The sequence below is a fragment of the Carcharhinus amblyrhynchos genome, chromosome 11 (genome assembly GCF_965287045.1).
Source record: "Carcharhinus amblyrhynchos chromosome 11, sCarAmb.v2.hapA, whole genome shotgun sequence".
NCBI lineage: Eukaryota > Metazoa > Chordata > Chondrichthyes > Carcharhiniformes > Carcharhinidae > Carcharhinus > Carcharhinus amblyrhynchos.
In genome coordinates, this window is record NC_137334.1 from 45,312,493 (window position 1) to 45,329,247 (window position 16,755).

The 16,755-nt window shown below is 40.2% G+C and overlaps 1 protein-coding gene across 1 annotated transcript in view; it reads left to right on the forward strand.

Annotated features, from left to right (window-relative positions):
- dnah9l (dynein, axonemal, heavy polypeptide 9 like) overlaps positions 1-16,755 on the forward strand; it is a 443,144-nt gene that overhangs the window by 322,911 nt on the left and 103,478 nt on the right. Inside the window, exons 60-62 of the mRNA XM_080198977.1 lie at positions 714-815; positions 7,303-7,437; positions 7,778-7,951. Of these exons, the coding sequence (XP_080055103.1) occupies positions 714-815; positions 7,303-7,437; positions 7,778-7,951 (411 nt within the window). The remainder of the gene's footprint in view (positions 1-713; positions 816-7,302; positions 7,438-7,777; positions 7,952-16,755) is intronic.

Consider the following 16,755-nt stretch of genomic DNA (forward strand, 5'->3'; position numbering starts at 1 on the left):
CTGTAGTTCACAATACCACTGAGGGGATATGAACCAAGATAAATGAAAAGCAGGCTGAACTCCATGCAAATTGCAGAGGGCTTGGAGGTGCCTATCCTCACAAAGAGTCTGCTAGGTCAGGAGTACAGGGTTTGGGCGTGTAACCTGCACCAGCTCTCACACAACCTTATTGCACACTGACAAGAACTGGGGGTGCCAGGAATGGGGTTGAGAATCGCAGAATCGGTTCCAGGTTGCCATTACTAAAGATCCGCACAGTCTCTCTGATTTTGCGAAAACGTAGCCAATCGAGTTTAATATCTGGGTTTACTGTCAGTGACAGGTAGCTACCCTTTGAAGGTAAAGTTGAAACATGGGGGTGGGAGCAGTGGGGGAGAAAGATCTCACTCCACGTTGACAGGGTCAATAAAGGAAGATTTCTGTTGGCATTCATGGTGCAATTGGCATGCCAGAACTTGTCATGCTTAAAAGAGCACAGAATATCATAAAGAATAGGTAGAGATTAGTGAAGCAGAGAGAGTGAAATAAATGTACAGTATTTGTAGTCAATGTATCTCCTTAATTTTTTTTGTACATGCAACTCATTTTTATTGATTTTTAGATTGCAGATATATTTCAAATAAACTTTTTCATGTTACCTCCAATCTGGGTCATCTCCACTATTACAAATAAATTGAATAGCATTAATGTTGAATATACTTCTATTATGCTAGGTTTACTGTGAAGTGGAGCTCAAACGTAAAGCACTTGTGCAAGCCAATTCTGATTTAGCTGCTGCTGCAGAGAAACTTGAGGTTATTAGGAGAAAGCTTGCAGTAAGTATTATGAATTATAATTAACCTCTTGTGAAATATAATTTGCTCTTATAAAAAGTAACTTATTAAAAGGCTACGCTGTGCATTATCAATTAATTTCTTTATGAATTACTTAAGATTTTGCAGTGTCAGTTTGATCGGGTAAATCTATTTAATAGCTACAGTAAGATAAACCCACCAAAGTAACAATAATTCAGTAGCTCTGACAAAGTTTGTTCGTTTATCTTTATATTCTTTAAGTATGGTTAGTATGCAATGTATACCACAAGACCATAGGTTAAGTTAGTTACCATGTCATATGCAGAGGCAACTCTGATTGCTGTGGCTAGAACAAGAACCAATTACAACATTGCTGTGAATTCAGCTCCTGTTAAATAGACCCCGATTCCTCTTGAATGCCACAGTAGCCATTCAACGTTAAAAGCATTGATAAATCATGATTTACTTTCAATTGATTTGTTCTGAAATTAAAATTAATTTTCAAAATATTTTCTTCATTTTTAGCATGTATTTCATTTGTATGCATGACGCTCATCATGGGAGCTTACAGTAACTACTTACAGATTCTGCAGTGGAAAATATTTGTCTATTAACAGCTTCTTGAGAAAATCCTATTATGAATTCCAAATCTTTCCTTAGATCTAGTTTCACTACATATCACTAAATCTATTTATCATGAAATTATAGAATGATTACAGTTCAAAAAGAGCCTATTTAGTAGATTGAGTCTGTGCCAGCTTTCTGAAAGAGGAATTTTACTAATCCTACTCCCACCGCCCTTTTCAGGTAGCCCTACAAAATATATACTTATGGAGATATATATCTTGCATAGTCACCATCTCTGGACTAGTAGTGTAGAGGCCCGGGCTAACGCTGTGGGGAGATGGGTTCAAATTCCGCCATGGCACCTGGTAGAATTTAAATTCAAATGATAGATTTAAAACAATCTGGAATTGAAAGCAAGTCTCAGGAATGGTGCCATCAAACTATCATTGATTGTTGTTAAAACCCATCTTGTTCACTAATGTCCTTTCGAGGAGGAAGGATGCTATCCTTCCCAGGTCTGGACTACATGTGACTCCAGACCCACAGCAATGTGAATCTTAACTGCCCTCTGAAATATGCCTGAAAGCCACTTAGTTCAAGGGCAATTAGGAATAAGTAACAAATGTTGGTTTTGCCAATAATGAACTTAAAAATAATTTTATAAGTCTAATATAAAGAAAGAATAAAAAGTATACGAACCTGATGTTGATGCACAGTAATAAAAAGACAATGGCAAGATTTTTAATAATCTACAGTGAAATGTATATTAAAGATCCCATCCCACATGCCAGTGAAGCTGTACAAGTGACCTATGAAGGTTGCTTTGTAAATCTACATAATGTACAGCACAAAGGGATTCTACGTGATTTTCTCCAATTCTTTCCTGTTAAGAATCACCTTGCTTCATCTCAGTTTTAGATACATTGGTATGTGGATAATTGAGAATTAAGTTCTTGGAGCTTCATAATCTATTGCGACTATGGGCTGAATTTTAGTTATGGGGGTCGAGGCCCTGTGTTGGTTATTTTTCTGGGTCCCAACTTCACATTGTGGCAGAACCTGATGCCCAAAGCGATTTTTATTACGAGCTGGTCGGTTAAAAGCTAGGGAGCGCACATTCAGTCCAATATAAAAAACAGAAACTGTGTGAGGTCGCAAGAATTAAAAGTAATAGAAAAGCTAAAATAATGAATATAGAAAACACTGGTAAGAAGAAAGTTGGGAAAAGATGAGGGAAAAGAACCTTGTTATTTTAAGTTGTATTTAGATATTTAATTTTGTGGTGTAGATTGAATAATAGGTATTAAAACTACCCCGAGTTTGCATAGCTTTATTATTCTCATGTTATTGCTTCTCTCAATTTCATAATCTGTGAACTGGCAGCTTTAAGTACGCTTTTTTAAAAAATTCTGGCTGAATAATTCTGGAATTTCTCTAGCTCACGATTAAATAGAAAGCAGAATTTTCCACTTTGATGTCATTTCACTTTGGCAGGTTGAGTATTCCACCCACAACAGTGGTATGACAATGACCCAGGTCAAATTTCTGGATTCAGAGTTATTGACATATTTGAGGCAGGTGTCTCGTTTCTGCTGGGAGCAAGGGGAAAGAAAACAATGGTTGCCGCAAGCCTCTGATGCATTGAATTAGATTGCAGAGACTGCCATGGCTCCTAACTTTGAAAATTTGCACTCCTATCCCTCCACCTACATTTATCTCTTGCTTTATTTGAAATTATACTGAGAAGCTTGTGGAATTCTGATGGAAAATCTTGCACAATATCTGTAATGCAAGCAGGACATTGTACCTGCTACTGCATGGCTCAGAGTTTGCATTATAGTTACGTTCAGACTAGAGATATGAGTTTGCCCATCATGGTCCCACTGTGTGAAGAAGAAGAGGAAATTTAACTGGCATTATTCTTCTACGAAGCACAATTGAAAGCTATCATTGATAGTGGTGTTGGATATCTCTGAATTGCAAAAGTGTATCCTCCTTACTATGGAGGTCATTGTGGTTTAAGGAGATGGCTAAGAAGAAATTTTTGAACTAAAATGCAACAAAGTGCTTCTGAATTGAACATTCTATTAAGTATTTTAAAACGTTTCCATCCAAATCAGCTATAATCGCACTTAAAGAAAAACAAATATTTAAGAACTCCAATAAACTCAGATTGCCTTAAACATAGCCAGGACATTTCTAATTGCTGATGTTTCTTGTCCCTTATAATCCTGCAATTTTTTTGATTATTTAGATGCTGAAAACAGAACTAAAGCTGGTATCTTGTTCTTTTTTAAAAATATCAAAGCTTGTTTAGCAAAATTGTCATTAAGAGAAGGAATTTTGTGGGTGTAACTACTTTTGTGGCATGATATTCAAAGGACTGCATACATTCATAGCACCATAAATATTAGAAAATTAACACCTGAAAATGCAAGCCACCATGCCATTGTACTATAGATTGTGGATTGTTACCTAAGTTGCATCAACAAGATTCTTTTAAAATATTTCTTTAAAATTATATATATATTTCTAGTTTTCATAAGTGTCGAGTTACTATATCTTTGAATATTGGTAATCTCTAATAACTTAGTAATAACCAAACCATGAAAAGAGTAACATTTTCAGTTATAACAGAATTCATTAAAATGGAGGAATCTAGTTAAATGCTGGGTATGAAGTGTGTTTTAAATTGCACCTGATGATTAAGAACAAATGTACTGGGCATTTAATGTGTAGAAGGACTGCAAGATAATTAACTGGCATGCATAAAGATTCATGCTTTAGACAAAATTTTAATTTCGCACATAAATGTGCCTGATGTAGGCAGCATTTAATCACATAGCTGACAGGAGTAACTACTTTCATTTAACCTTGACTGAAGATCATGAATTCTAACAGGTTTAATTGGATACATCATTTAACAGAATGAACAGAGCAAATTTTCTTCAATTCATAGGTTCTGATTGACATGCACCAGCAATAAGGCCTAGTACAATTAAAGCTGATCTGCATTTGTGGCCCTGGCAGACATTGCCATAGTGATGTGACACTGTTTGATCATCATGGCACCAAAACTTGATTGAACTTTCACTTGTTTTGAAAAGGGCAGTGCTTCAAATACAAAGAGATTCAGAGAGAAAATGTAGCTACTTTGAAATTATCTGCAAACATCAAAATATGCGTCTGCATTTATTCTAAGACTACTCATATTAATGTGTAAAGAGAAAAGTATATATGCTTTTTCATATTTAAAATAATTTATAATATCAAAAATAGCATAGGTAAGCAGCATTTCCGTCATATATTTGAAATAGCAAATACAAATTAACATTTATAGTAATTTTATCATTTATGTTATCTTCATTTTAACATCACAAGATGAAATTTAAGTTGTGTCCTTTGAAACATGAAAAATGCTTCTGATCTTGATATTATGTTTTACTGGTAATGTACTTATTATCATGCATGCTTGAAAATTAGGCATTAAATATTGCACACAATTTGAGGATAGATTTTCTACTTACAAGATTAACTCTGTTTCTATCCCCCACAAATGCTGCATTACCTTCTCAGTATTTCCAGTATTTTCTGTTTTTGTTTCGGATTTCCAGCATCTGCGGTATTTTAATTATTATTTAATTATAATTATATCATTTAAGATAGAAATGAGGAGAAATTCCTTCTCCCAAAAAGTGTTTGGAATTGTGTTCCCCAGCAAGCAATGGTGGTTCATTGAATACATTCAAGGCTAAATTAAATTTTTGATCGACTAGGGAATCAAAGGTTATGCGCGTAAAGTAGGAAAGTGGAGTTAAGACCACTGCCATATCAGGTTTGATCTTGTTGAATGGTGAAGCAGACCCAACAAGTTGAATGGCTTACTCTGCTCTAATTTTCTTATGTTCCGATATGTCTTCAACACTGCTTAAAAACTGAGTCCACAGGAATAAAAAATTAATCAATCAAGTAGTATTCATCAATATTTGTTCTTCACTGTCTCCTATTCTCAATCAATGATGATTTTGACCATTTTTATTTCAGCTTAAAATAATTTCAGAAATTAAATGACTATGGGTGTCTTTTTATGATGTAATTTCTAATTTCAAAGTTTCTGCTACATAATCTTGACTCCAGTGAGGCTGCAAATGAACTTAATTACAATTCTTTTCTCTCATGGACAAAATTTATTTTTTGCTTTGACTGGGAAATTATCCAGCTTTCGAGTTACGTAATGGAAGTTCCTATATTAGCCATTATGATCAGCAAACACATTGGCTGCCTTAGTGAGCAGCCAATGGTTAGGTGACCAAGTTTATATAATTGCAGTTGGACGTCAAAATGAATTAATTATTCAAATATTATTTACATGAGTAACAAATGAATTTTGCATACACAGGAGATACGAGTACAATAGTACATTTTGAAAATTGTGGCAAATCTCAGAAAAAATCTGATTTTTATGCCAGGGATATTTCACTGGCAAAAGTTCTAAGTTCTGCATTTAAAACCAGCAAGAACATGCTGCCACCCAGAAGGGAAATAATTGGTACCAGTCCAAACTAGTTTTGCAGACCTTAAGATGGAACACCTTTTCAGACCAGCACCAGCACTTTCTCAAGATTTACTGGTTTTTCCTTCTGGGACAAAACAGTGTGTTCAATTCTCTCAAGAATTTATAAGCATTGTCCCCAGCGGGAAAACTGGTGAGATTCTCTCTGAGCGGATTAGCATAATTCAGATCACAATCCACCCACACTAAGTTACTTTTTGAAGATTAGGGAGATTCCTGCTTACAAAGCAGCGTGTGGGACATAAAGATGCCAGTAACGCCAGCCTCTCAGAGATCGGGGCAACTAGTTTTCCGGGCATCCCTATAGAACCCAACCCCCACCCTTCCTACTCACTGGCAAAGACCCATCTCCTCCCCACTTGCTGGCATCAGGCTCTCCCCCCCCCCCCCCCCCCCACCCACACACACACACACACACAACCACACAATCGCAGCCACCTCCCCATCACCCTCCCCAAACCAAAGGCTTTCCCCATTCAGGCCCTTCCTCTCATGCTCCCTCTTCATACTCCTCCATCTTTCAGGCCCCACCTGGCAGTGCTCCCTGGTAGTGCCATTTTGGTAGGGTCAGTCAGGCAGTGTGGGCACTGCCCAGCCACATGCCTGAACACTGGGTGCTCCAATAGCCTCCGAACCCTGCAACGTGGCCATCATGCCTGGTTTCCATTTGTGGAGGCAGTAGTGATCCCAGCCAGCTTCCCGTTCTGCAGGTAGGTTGGGGAATACCAGGAGCCAAGTGAATCTGGCAAAAACCTGGAAATAAATATTTAAATGATTTAATTATGCTCATTTGGTTCACTCCCTCACTGGACGTGAACCAGATTACAGCAGGGGCATCCCAAAAAGTGTTCTCTCTGGCACAAGTAGCGTAATGGTCTCTCTTTCAACATTCTCCAACCATTATGCAATTTGCAGCTGATCATGTGGGGCCGGAGAATCACCCTCAATGTGTTGAATTTTTAAATGCCGTGCATGCGAGGAGTTGTAACTCTCATCAGGCAGGTGCAGAGTTGCAATCATCCAGGTTGCTTACATTTCAGACAGCTACTAGGATCCCATTGTTTGACTTTTAACCTGTGCTATTCAGCAAGCAGCAAAGACACCCACCCAAGATTGATGGAATCCTTTATAGATACATGTTGTGTTCTGATGATTGCCTAATAGTAATTTCAACTGGAGGACTGGGAAAGGAAGCTACTGGGGCTTTCCACCAGGCATAGACTTGGGGGGAAAAAAGGGACTAGAGCCAGAAGACACCAAATAGTTTATTTCAAACTTTGCATTTGTGGTTGCATGAGCAGGACTTTTGTAGTGGACTATCAACTTACAGACTTTGTTTTAATCCCAAATATTTTTCATTATTGAAAGGAATTAGACATGAGCTTGACTGGATTAACAGTAGCTTTTGAAAGAGCCACATCTGAAAAAGTCCGTTGTCAGGATGAAGTGAACAGAACCAATAAGACAATTGAACTGGCTAACAGATTAGTAAAAGGCCTAGAGGTGAGATCCCATAATATCTCCTAGCGTAGCAATTTATCTATTATTTTATAGTGTTACCTAAAAATGGTTCTAATAATTTACTACAGCCAAACTGCTTAAAATACTTTAATACCACAATGCCTTTTTTTTTCCACAATTTAATAAAATGTTGGCACTATTGTTTAAACCAAAACATTACAGCATAAAATTAACATTTGTCATGATATTGTTTATAAGATGCAGCCTGCTCAGATTCATTTTCATCCCAAGAAAATAAGCATAATTTAGCAGTTTAGTTTTGTATTCTGCTATCTGAACATTTATTGATGTTTTCAATTTTTTGTTGTTTTTCATATGTTAGTCAGAGAATGTACGCTGGGCTCAGTCTGTCACACAGTATCATGAACAGGAGAAGACTCTCTGTGGAGATGTTCTCTTGATGACAGCTTTCATTTCCTACGCTGGTTCTTTCTCAAAGAAGTATCGATATGAGCTTGTTCAAAACATGTGGATGCCTTACTTGAGAAGCCAAAAGGTAGATATTTCAGTTGCTAATAGTAAAACATATTTTCTTACAACTGTCCTTGGAACTATTTTTATCATAAATGTTAATAACATAATTCCAATAGTGTTGGTGATATGTATTGTGCTTACATTACTTTTCAGATGTTCTAATTGTACAAGGACAGCTTAAAATTTTTGGTCAGGTCTGCTGAAGACTTACCTTCAGGAACTGAAGCATATTAAATTAGTTACAAATTTGTTTTAAATAAAAAGGGTGAGTTTTTGCAGTGAAATAGCATAAAAAATACAAATATATTTTAATGACACTACAGTTTTGTTTAATTTATTTTTGCTGATCTGCCCGCTAAAATTGTTTGTTTTTAGAATTTATTTGACACAAACTGGCATAATCATAGTTCTTAGATGCTTCAGTGAATGTCTGTACCTCTCAAACTGAAGCCCAGCTTAATAAAGCTGCTCTGATAACTTACTATTTACACAGCCTTCAGCTTCTTGCAATTAGCAATAATTCTCTTTTTTTGGACTTTGCAACAGTTCCAGTTCTCAGATTCAGAATGAAGAAAGGAAGAGGCAAGCATAGAAACATAGAAAATAGGAGCAAGAGGAGGCCATTTGGCCTTTTGAGTCTGCTCCACGTTCATTATGATCATGGCTGATCATCCAACTCAATAGCCTGATCCCACCTTTCTCTTTTGATCTCCTTCGCCTCATGTGGTTTATCTAACTGCTTCAACTACTTACTGTGGTGGTGAATTCCGTAGGTTGACCACTCTCTGGGTGAAGAAATTTCTCCTAATATCTGTCCTAAACAGTTTACCCTGTATCTTCAGATATGCCCCTGTTTCCTGACACCCCCATCATTGGGAACATCCTTCTTGCATCTACCCTGTCTAGGCCTGTTAGCATTTTATAGGTTTCTATGAGATCCCCTATAATACTTCTGAACCCCAGCAAATACAATCCTGACTCAATCACTCTTCATGTGTCAGGAATCCATCTGGTAAACCTTCTCTGCATTCCCTCCAGAACAAGAACATCCTTCCTCAGATAAGGAGACCAAAACTGCACACAATATTATAGATGTGGCCTCACCAATATCCTATAATTGCATCAAGACATTCCTGCTCCTGTATTTGTCCTTTCACTGTAAAAGCTAACATTCCATTTGCAGGATGTAAACAGGACTTAAAAATTTGTTTGTGTAGTACCACTTCAAATTGATGCTAAGTAAACGACATTGTTTCCCTTGGGCCAGTTGCTACCTGTGCAACTTCTGCGAGCTTCCTCATTGTTATCATTGAAGAAAGCCAGGAGGCCTTGTAGGTAACGGCAACAGTGTTGCCTGCCCCAGGAAATTTATATAGTCTATGCGGCTTTGATGCAAAATTATGCGAGTGAACAGATTTTTAGCCCAAAACCTTCAATGTAGGTGATTAATTCTACAATCGTAACTCCACTTAAATCAATTCAGAGATAGGCAAAACATGGTAGACATAGGACAGGATTTTCCATGCCTCCTTGTAGCTTATTCTGGGGTGGCGGAAGCAGCTCACAATTAGCTAGCAGCGGGATCTTCTGATCCAGCCATTGTCAATGGCGTTTTCTGTTCTGTGCCACCCTCCCCCCAGCTCCCCACTGTTGGGAAACCCGTGGCGGGGGTTTTCTGTTGGCACAACTAAAAGATACTATCGGCGAGAACAGCTATAAAGTTCCAGCCATACTGTCTCCTTTTATTATAGGCTAACACAACAGAATTATACTTGTGGATGATTACCATAATTGGACAGGATTGTTATTCACATTTGCCTTCAAGCTAGATAAGTAACCCAGTACTAGTTTCTTGTAGCATCTCAAATGCCTTCCTTTTCTGCTGCATTCTTCTGAAATTTCAAAATTTACTTCACCTCACGTACTGCTGTTTTTGTAAATCAGCACCTTCGAGGAACAATGCAAACCTAATGGTATTGGATTTGTGTATTCAAACCAGATACCTTTGTTCTTGGCCCACATCTTAACCTCAGTGCTGCGTTAGCAGCTCAACAATTGCATTGAGCTTTTGTCAATATGCCTTTTACTTTGTTGTATTTGGGATTTCTGATGCTGATGGTGGCAATTTTGGGGATTGCAATCTATCCAGGTGGATCTGCTATCTCTTAAAATAAAATGGGAATGGCAGTATAGTGCTAATGTTACTGGACTAGTAAATAGGAGTCTGACTTATGATTCGGACACCTGAATTCAATCCCACCAAGGCATCGGGTGGGGGGATTTTCAATTCAATTCATGAAATAAATCTCTCATAAAAAGCTAGTCACAGTTAGATTGATGGTGAAACAACTGGATTGTTGTAAAAATGCATCCAGTTAAATAATATAAAACAGAAAATGCTGGAAGACCTCACAGATCTGGCAGACAGCTCTGAAGATGTCATATAGTCTCGAAACATTAACTTTGGGCCCTATTTTACCATTTTTATTATGTGCTGGTGGACTTCAAACTGGAAATATTTTAGATCTGACTTTTAGACCTGCTGTGAGGCACCCCATGCGCAGTCTGCCTGCAAAAATATCAGCAAGTCCGAATCGCGCTGCACAAGCCTGTGGGTGGGGTTTCATGGGCCTGAAACCCTGGAGCTTCAATTGGCACCTCCAACTGCACATGCGCAGAAAAAAATTAATAGAATGCGGTTCCCCTGCCAAATCACCCTTAGGCCAAATAATGCCCCTTCACGGACATTGCCCCATCCCCACAACATTAGTGAGCCCTTTATCCCTCTACATCCCCGCCACCCAGACCAATCGCAGGCCTTAACCCCCCTCCCCCCTCACTCATTTCAGGCAGAGTGTCAGCAGACCCTCATCCCCCCTCACTGATCACAAACAGAGTGGCAGCAGACTGCCCTCACGCGCCCCCCATCCCGAACTGATCTCAGGCAGAGTGGCAGTGACCCACCTCTCCCCCCTCCCCACACACACCAATCTGAACCAAAGAGCTGTTGGACGGTCGACACTTACCTCCTCGCTAACCCTCACTAATTGAGCGCCTGAATCGGACTTATATGGAGCATGTCTGTTTTGCGCCGATTCCAGATGGGCGAATGCAGTGATAAAGGGGGAAGTGCCAGTGAAGTTGGGTGTGCAGCCCATTAAGTCAAGTCAAATGCATGCAGTTACATTTAAATGGCTGTCGCGCCCGTTACGGATGCAATCCCGATTGCCGCTGTTTTTGGGACTTGGTAAAGGGGGAACTGGTGCGGAGGCAGGCGCGGATCATGCTAGTCGCCTCACATCCAACTTTACCAAGTTTTCGTGCTTGAAAATGGACACAACATGATGGTAAAAATAGGCCCTCTGTTTTTCCCTCTCTGCAGATACTGCCTGACCTGATAGGTTTTCCAGCATTTTTTGTTTTCAGATTGAGTGCCTCCTGAGGTGCCTAGCATCGCATTTGACAGTCTTCAACAAATTTGATTCACCCTACATGATATCAAGAAACAGTTGAGGGTACTGGATACGTGTTGCAAGCCCTGACAACATTCTGGCAGTAATACAAAGTATTGTGCTCCAAAACAAGCCATACCTCCAGCTAAGCCATTCCAGCACAGGTACAACATTGTATCCACAAAAAGCAGGACAAATCCAATCCAGCCAATTACCACTTCATTAATCTACTCTCAATCATCATCAAAGTGATGGAAGATATCGTCAACATTGCTATCAAGTGACACTTACTCCCAGTGTTTAATTTGGATTTCACCAGGTTACTTGACACCAGACCTAATTACATATATGGTCCAAATATGAACATAGATTTGACCAAGTGTGGCATCAAGAGTGCTGGCAAAACTGAAGTTAATAGGAATCCGGAGTGAGGGGAAGCTCTTCGCTGGTTGGAGTCATGTTTAGCACAAAGGAAGGTAGTTGCAGTTGTTGGAATCTAATTGTCACAGCACATGATGTCGCTGCAGGAGATCCTCAGGATAATGTCTTAGGCCCAACCATCTTCAGCTGCTTTATCAATGACCACCCCTCCATCAGAAGTGAGAACATTCACTGATAATTCACAGTGCTCAATGCTATTTATAACCTCAGATACTGAAACAGCCTGTGCCCTCAAACAGCAAAACATAGATAAAATTTTGACGTTGGCTGATATGTGGTAAGTAGCGTTCAGGCCACATATGTACTAGGCAATGACCCCTTCCAACAAGGGAGAATGTTCCCATCTCCTCTTGAAATACAACAACATTACCATTGCTGAATCCTCCACTATCATCATTCTGACCATGACCATTGACCAGAAACCTATCTGCAGTAGCCATATAAATACTGTGGCTACAAGAGCAGGTCAGAAGTTGAGAATTCTGTGGTGAGTTGCGCCCGCTTGACCCCCCCCCCCCCTCCAAAAAGCCTGTACACTATTTACAAAGCTTAAGTCAGGAGCATGTTGGAATATTCTTCACTTGCCTGGATGATTGCAACATCAATAACACTTGAGGAGCTTAACAAAATACAGGACAAGGCAGTCCAATTGACTGGCATCCCATCCAACACCTTAAGCATTCACCCCCATTGCACTGGCATACAGTGGCAGCAGTGTTCACCATATTACAAGGTGCACTGCAGCAACTGAAGAATGCTTCTTTGACAGCACCTTCCAAACCCACCCTTTCTACCACCTAGAAGAACGAGGGCAGCAACCACATGGGAACACCACCACCAAGAAGTTATCTTCCAAGCCACACACCATCTGATTTGGAACTATATCACTATTTTTTCACCTTCACTGAAACAACAGTGTGGAACTCCCTTCTTAACAGTACAGTTGGTGTACCTACACTATATGGACTGCAGCAGTTCAAGAAATTGGCTCACCACCACCTCCTCAAAAACAATTAGGCGTGGATAATAAATGATGGCCTCTAGTGCTGTTCATGTCCTGCGAACAGATATTAGGAAACATTTAGTCCAAAAGTTTCCAGCTGTTCCCACCAAAGGTGTCTTCTGGTCCTGCCAACAGTGCTCCCTCACAGTGTGAAGTGGAGTTGATGGAAAATCCTATTGACAGCGGCCAGACCAGAAAATCTAGCTGAAGATGCGCCACCTCCTGCCTGAGAAACACACCACAGGAGGCCAGAAGAGAATAAAGTATATTGAGATGAAAATTAGGTCAGTATTGTGCATTCTTAAAAAATTTCCACAGGACCATTTAAGAGGCAAAGTTTCTAGCCATCATGACTCATAGAATAGAGAGGCCTGTGGAGGAAGCATGTCTTAGTTCGGGATTCTCTTAAGGTTAACTTCCAAGTTGAGTTGGTCGTTAGGAAAGCAATTGCAATGTTAGCATTCATTTTGAGAGGACTAGAATACAAAAGCAGGAATGTACTGCTGAGGCTTTATAAGATTCCGATCAGACCACATTTGGAATATTGTGAACAATTTTGGCCCCGCATCTAAGGATGCATGTGCTAGCCCTGCAGAGGATGCAGAGGAGGTTTATGAAAGTGTATTCCAGGAATTAAAAGCTTGACGTATGAGAAGCATTTGAAGACTTTGGGTCTATACTTGAAGGATGAGGGGGATATCATTGAAAATTACGGAATACTGAAAGACCTGGATAGAGTGAAGGTAGGAAGATGATTCCATTAGTAGGAGAAGCTAGGATCCAAGAGCACAGCCTCAGAGTAAGGGGACTCTTTAGAACCAAGATGAGAGGAATTTCTTCAGCCAGAGAGTGGTGAATCTATGGAATTCATTGCCACAGAAGGCTGCAGAGGCAAGGTTATTGAGTGTACTTAAGACAGAGAGAGTTAGTTTCTTGATTGGTAAAGGGATCAAAGATTACAGGGAAAAGCCTGGAGAATGGTGTTGAGAAACTTATCAGCCATGATTGAATGGTGGAATAGACTCAATGGGCCAAATAGTCTAAATCTGCTCCCATATCTTACGATCTTATGATTCTCAAGTCAGTAGTCTGTGTCTTAATCAAAAAGTGGCTGCTCCGTACACTATATTAAACCAGATGTACTTGTGAAGTGAGGGCCGTCTTGAAGATCCAGGTTTGGATCACTGTTTCTGCCATAGTTTCTAAGCTTGAAAGGCCATTTGAGAACTATGCTAACCTTTGGTGGAGGAGATTCTGGCTTCCATGAATTCTTCGAGAAAGTGACAAGAAGGGTTGAGGTGCAGTGGATGTTGTGTTCATGGATTTTAGCAAGGAGTTTGACAAGGTCCCATGTAGCAGATTAGTCAAAAAGTAAAAGTCTATGGGATACAGAGTAATGTGGCAAATTGGATCAATAGTTGGCGTAGTAACAGGAAACAAAGGGTAAAGGTCAATGAATGCCCCTGTAAATGGAAAGTTGTTTCAAGTGGTTTCCACAGGGTGAGGTGTTGGGACCCTTACCATTTTTGTTGTATATTAACAGGCTCGAAGGGCTGGATGGCCTACTCCTGCTCCTATTTCTTATGTTCTTATGTTCTTATTAACGATTTGGACATGAACATGTGGGGCTAAATTGGAAAATTTGCAGATGAAGATTGGCTGAGTAGTGGATCGTGTAGTGGGTAGCTGTAATCCACAAAATTATGTTGATGGGTTGGTACAGTGGCGGTAAAGTGGCAGATGGATTTTAACATAGAGAAGTATGAGGTAATGCATTTAGGGATTGAAACAGTTCTAGAGAATACATAATAAATGGGAATATACTAAGAAGGGTAGATGAAGTGATCTTGGCATACAAATACACAGGTCCCTAAAGGCAGCAGTACAAGTAGACAAGGTTGTAAACAAGGCATATGGAATGCTTTCCTTATTAGCAGAGGTATAGAATATAAAAGTAAGGATGTAATGTTGGAATTGTATAAAACACTGGTGAGGCCACAATTAGAATATTGTGTGCAGTTCTGGTCACCATATTACAGGAAGGATGTAATTGATCTGGAGAGAGTGCAGAGGAGGTTTACAAGAATTTTGCCAGGCTAGAAAAATGTAGCTCTAAGGACAGATTGGATAGATTAGGGTTATTTTCCTTGGAGCTAAGAAGGTTGAGGAGTGACTTGATAGAAGTGATACTAAATTATCAGGGGAAAAGATAAAGTGAACAGGATAAAATTGTTTTCCTTGGTGGAGAATTTTGGATAGAACCAGGGAACATAGACTCAAGATAAGTGGCAGTAAGAGTAGAGGGAACACGAGGAAGATTTTTTTTATATGCAAAGGGTGGTGGATGTCTTGAATTCATAACCCGAGTTGATGGTGGAGGCAAGCACCTGGATTTGTACCTTAAATGATGTAAGCTGCAGGGATATGGGCTAGGTACAGGAATATGGAATTAAAAAGGGGACCTGGGTGTCCTTAGGCCGGCATGGATAAGATAGGCCATATGGCATCCTGTGCTATAACCTTTTTATGGTTCTGTGGCACACACTGCAACGATTGTGGCCTCCTGAGTAAGCGGACACTGAAGATGCCCATAGTGACATGAGTTATCATGTTTAAATTATTTCACCTCCATCTGATAATAGATGGGTATGACAAATTCACTAGGAAAGTCTGTCCAACGGCTGCACCAAGCAAACACTTTTTCATACCCTGTATATTTTTCCTCATTTTCCTGTCAATTGTATTCCTTTACTGGAACTGGCAAATGGAATTTAATGTTGGCAAGTGCGAGGTGGTCCACTTTGGTAGGAATAATGGTAGGAAGGACTGTTACTTACGTGGCGAAAAACTGCAGCAGGCGACAGTGCAGAGGGACCTCGGGGTCCTTGTGCATGAGTCGCAAAAACCCAGCCTGCAGGTGCAGCAGGTGGTCAGGAAGGCGAATGGGATGCTGGCCTTCATAGCGAGGGGGATTGAATATAAAAGTAGGGAGGTCTTGCTGCGGCTGTATAGGGCATTGGTGAGGCCGCAGCTGGAGTACTGTGTGCAGTTTTGGTCACCGTACTTACGCAAGGATATTTTGGCCTTGGAGGGAGTGCAGAGGAGGTTTACTAAGCTGATACCGGAGTTGAGGGGGTTGAGCTATGAGGAGAGGCTGAATAAACTAGGCTTGTACTCGTTAGAGTTTAGAAGAATGAGGGGAGATCTCATTGAGACATATAAGATGATGAATGGGATGGATAGGATAGAGGTGGAGAGACTCTTCCTGCTCAGAAAGGACAGTAGGACTAGGGGGCACAGCCTCAAGATAAAGGGGGGGGGCGGTTTAGAACAGAGTTGAGGAGGAACTTCTTCACTCAAAGGGTGGTGAATCTCTGGAATTCTCTGCCCGTTGAGGTGGTGGAGGCTGCCTCGCTAAATATTTTTAAGACGCGGGTTGATGGGTTTTTGATAAGCGAGGGGATTAAGGGTTATGGGGAGAGGGCGGGAATGTGGAACTGAGACACGACAGATCAGCCATGATCTTATTGAATGGCGGGGCAGGCTTGAAGGGCTAGATGGCCTACTCCTGCTCCTATTTCTTATGTTCTTATGTTCTTTGGCTCTTTTCAATTGAGAATGCCAGTGGCTTGCTCTATGGTGTTCTGGTAACAGGATGACTCTCATTGTTTGAGCACTGTCCACAAGTGTTTGGGTGTTGGAGAGGTATCATCAGCCACGTAGCCCTTGTCACCAACCAACCACTTTCTGGTTCGCCATTGTTACTTGAATATGCTGGGTACAGAATCAGTGTCATGGCTGCTGCCAGAGTAGCGTGCAACAATCAGCTCATGTCAACTCTTTTCATGGTCACATACCAAATACATTTTAAGGGAATTGATCCCTTTCAGTTCCAGTCCTTCCCCCTGTTGGAGTACTGTACTTGCAGAA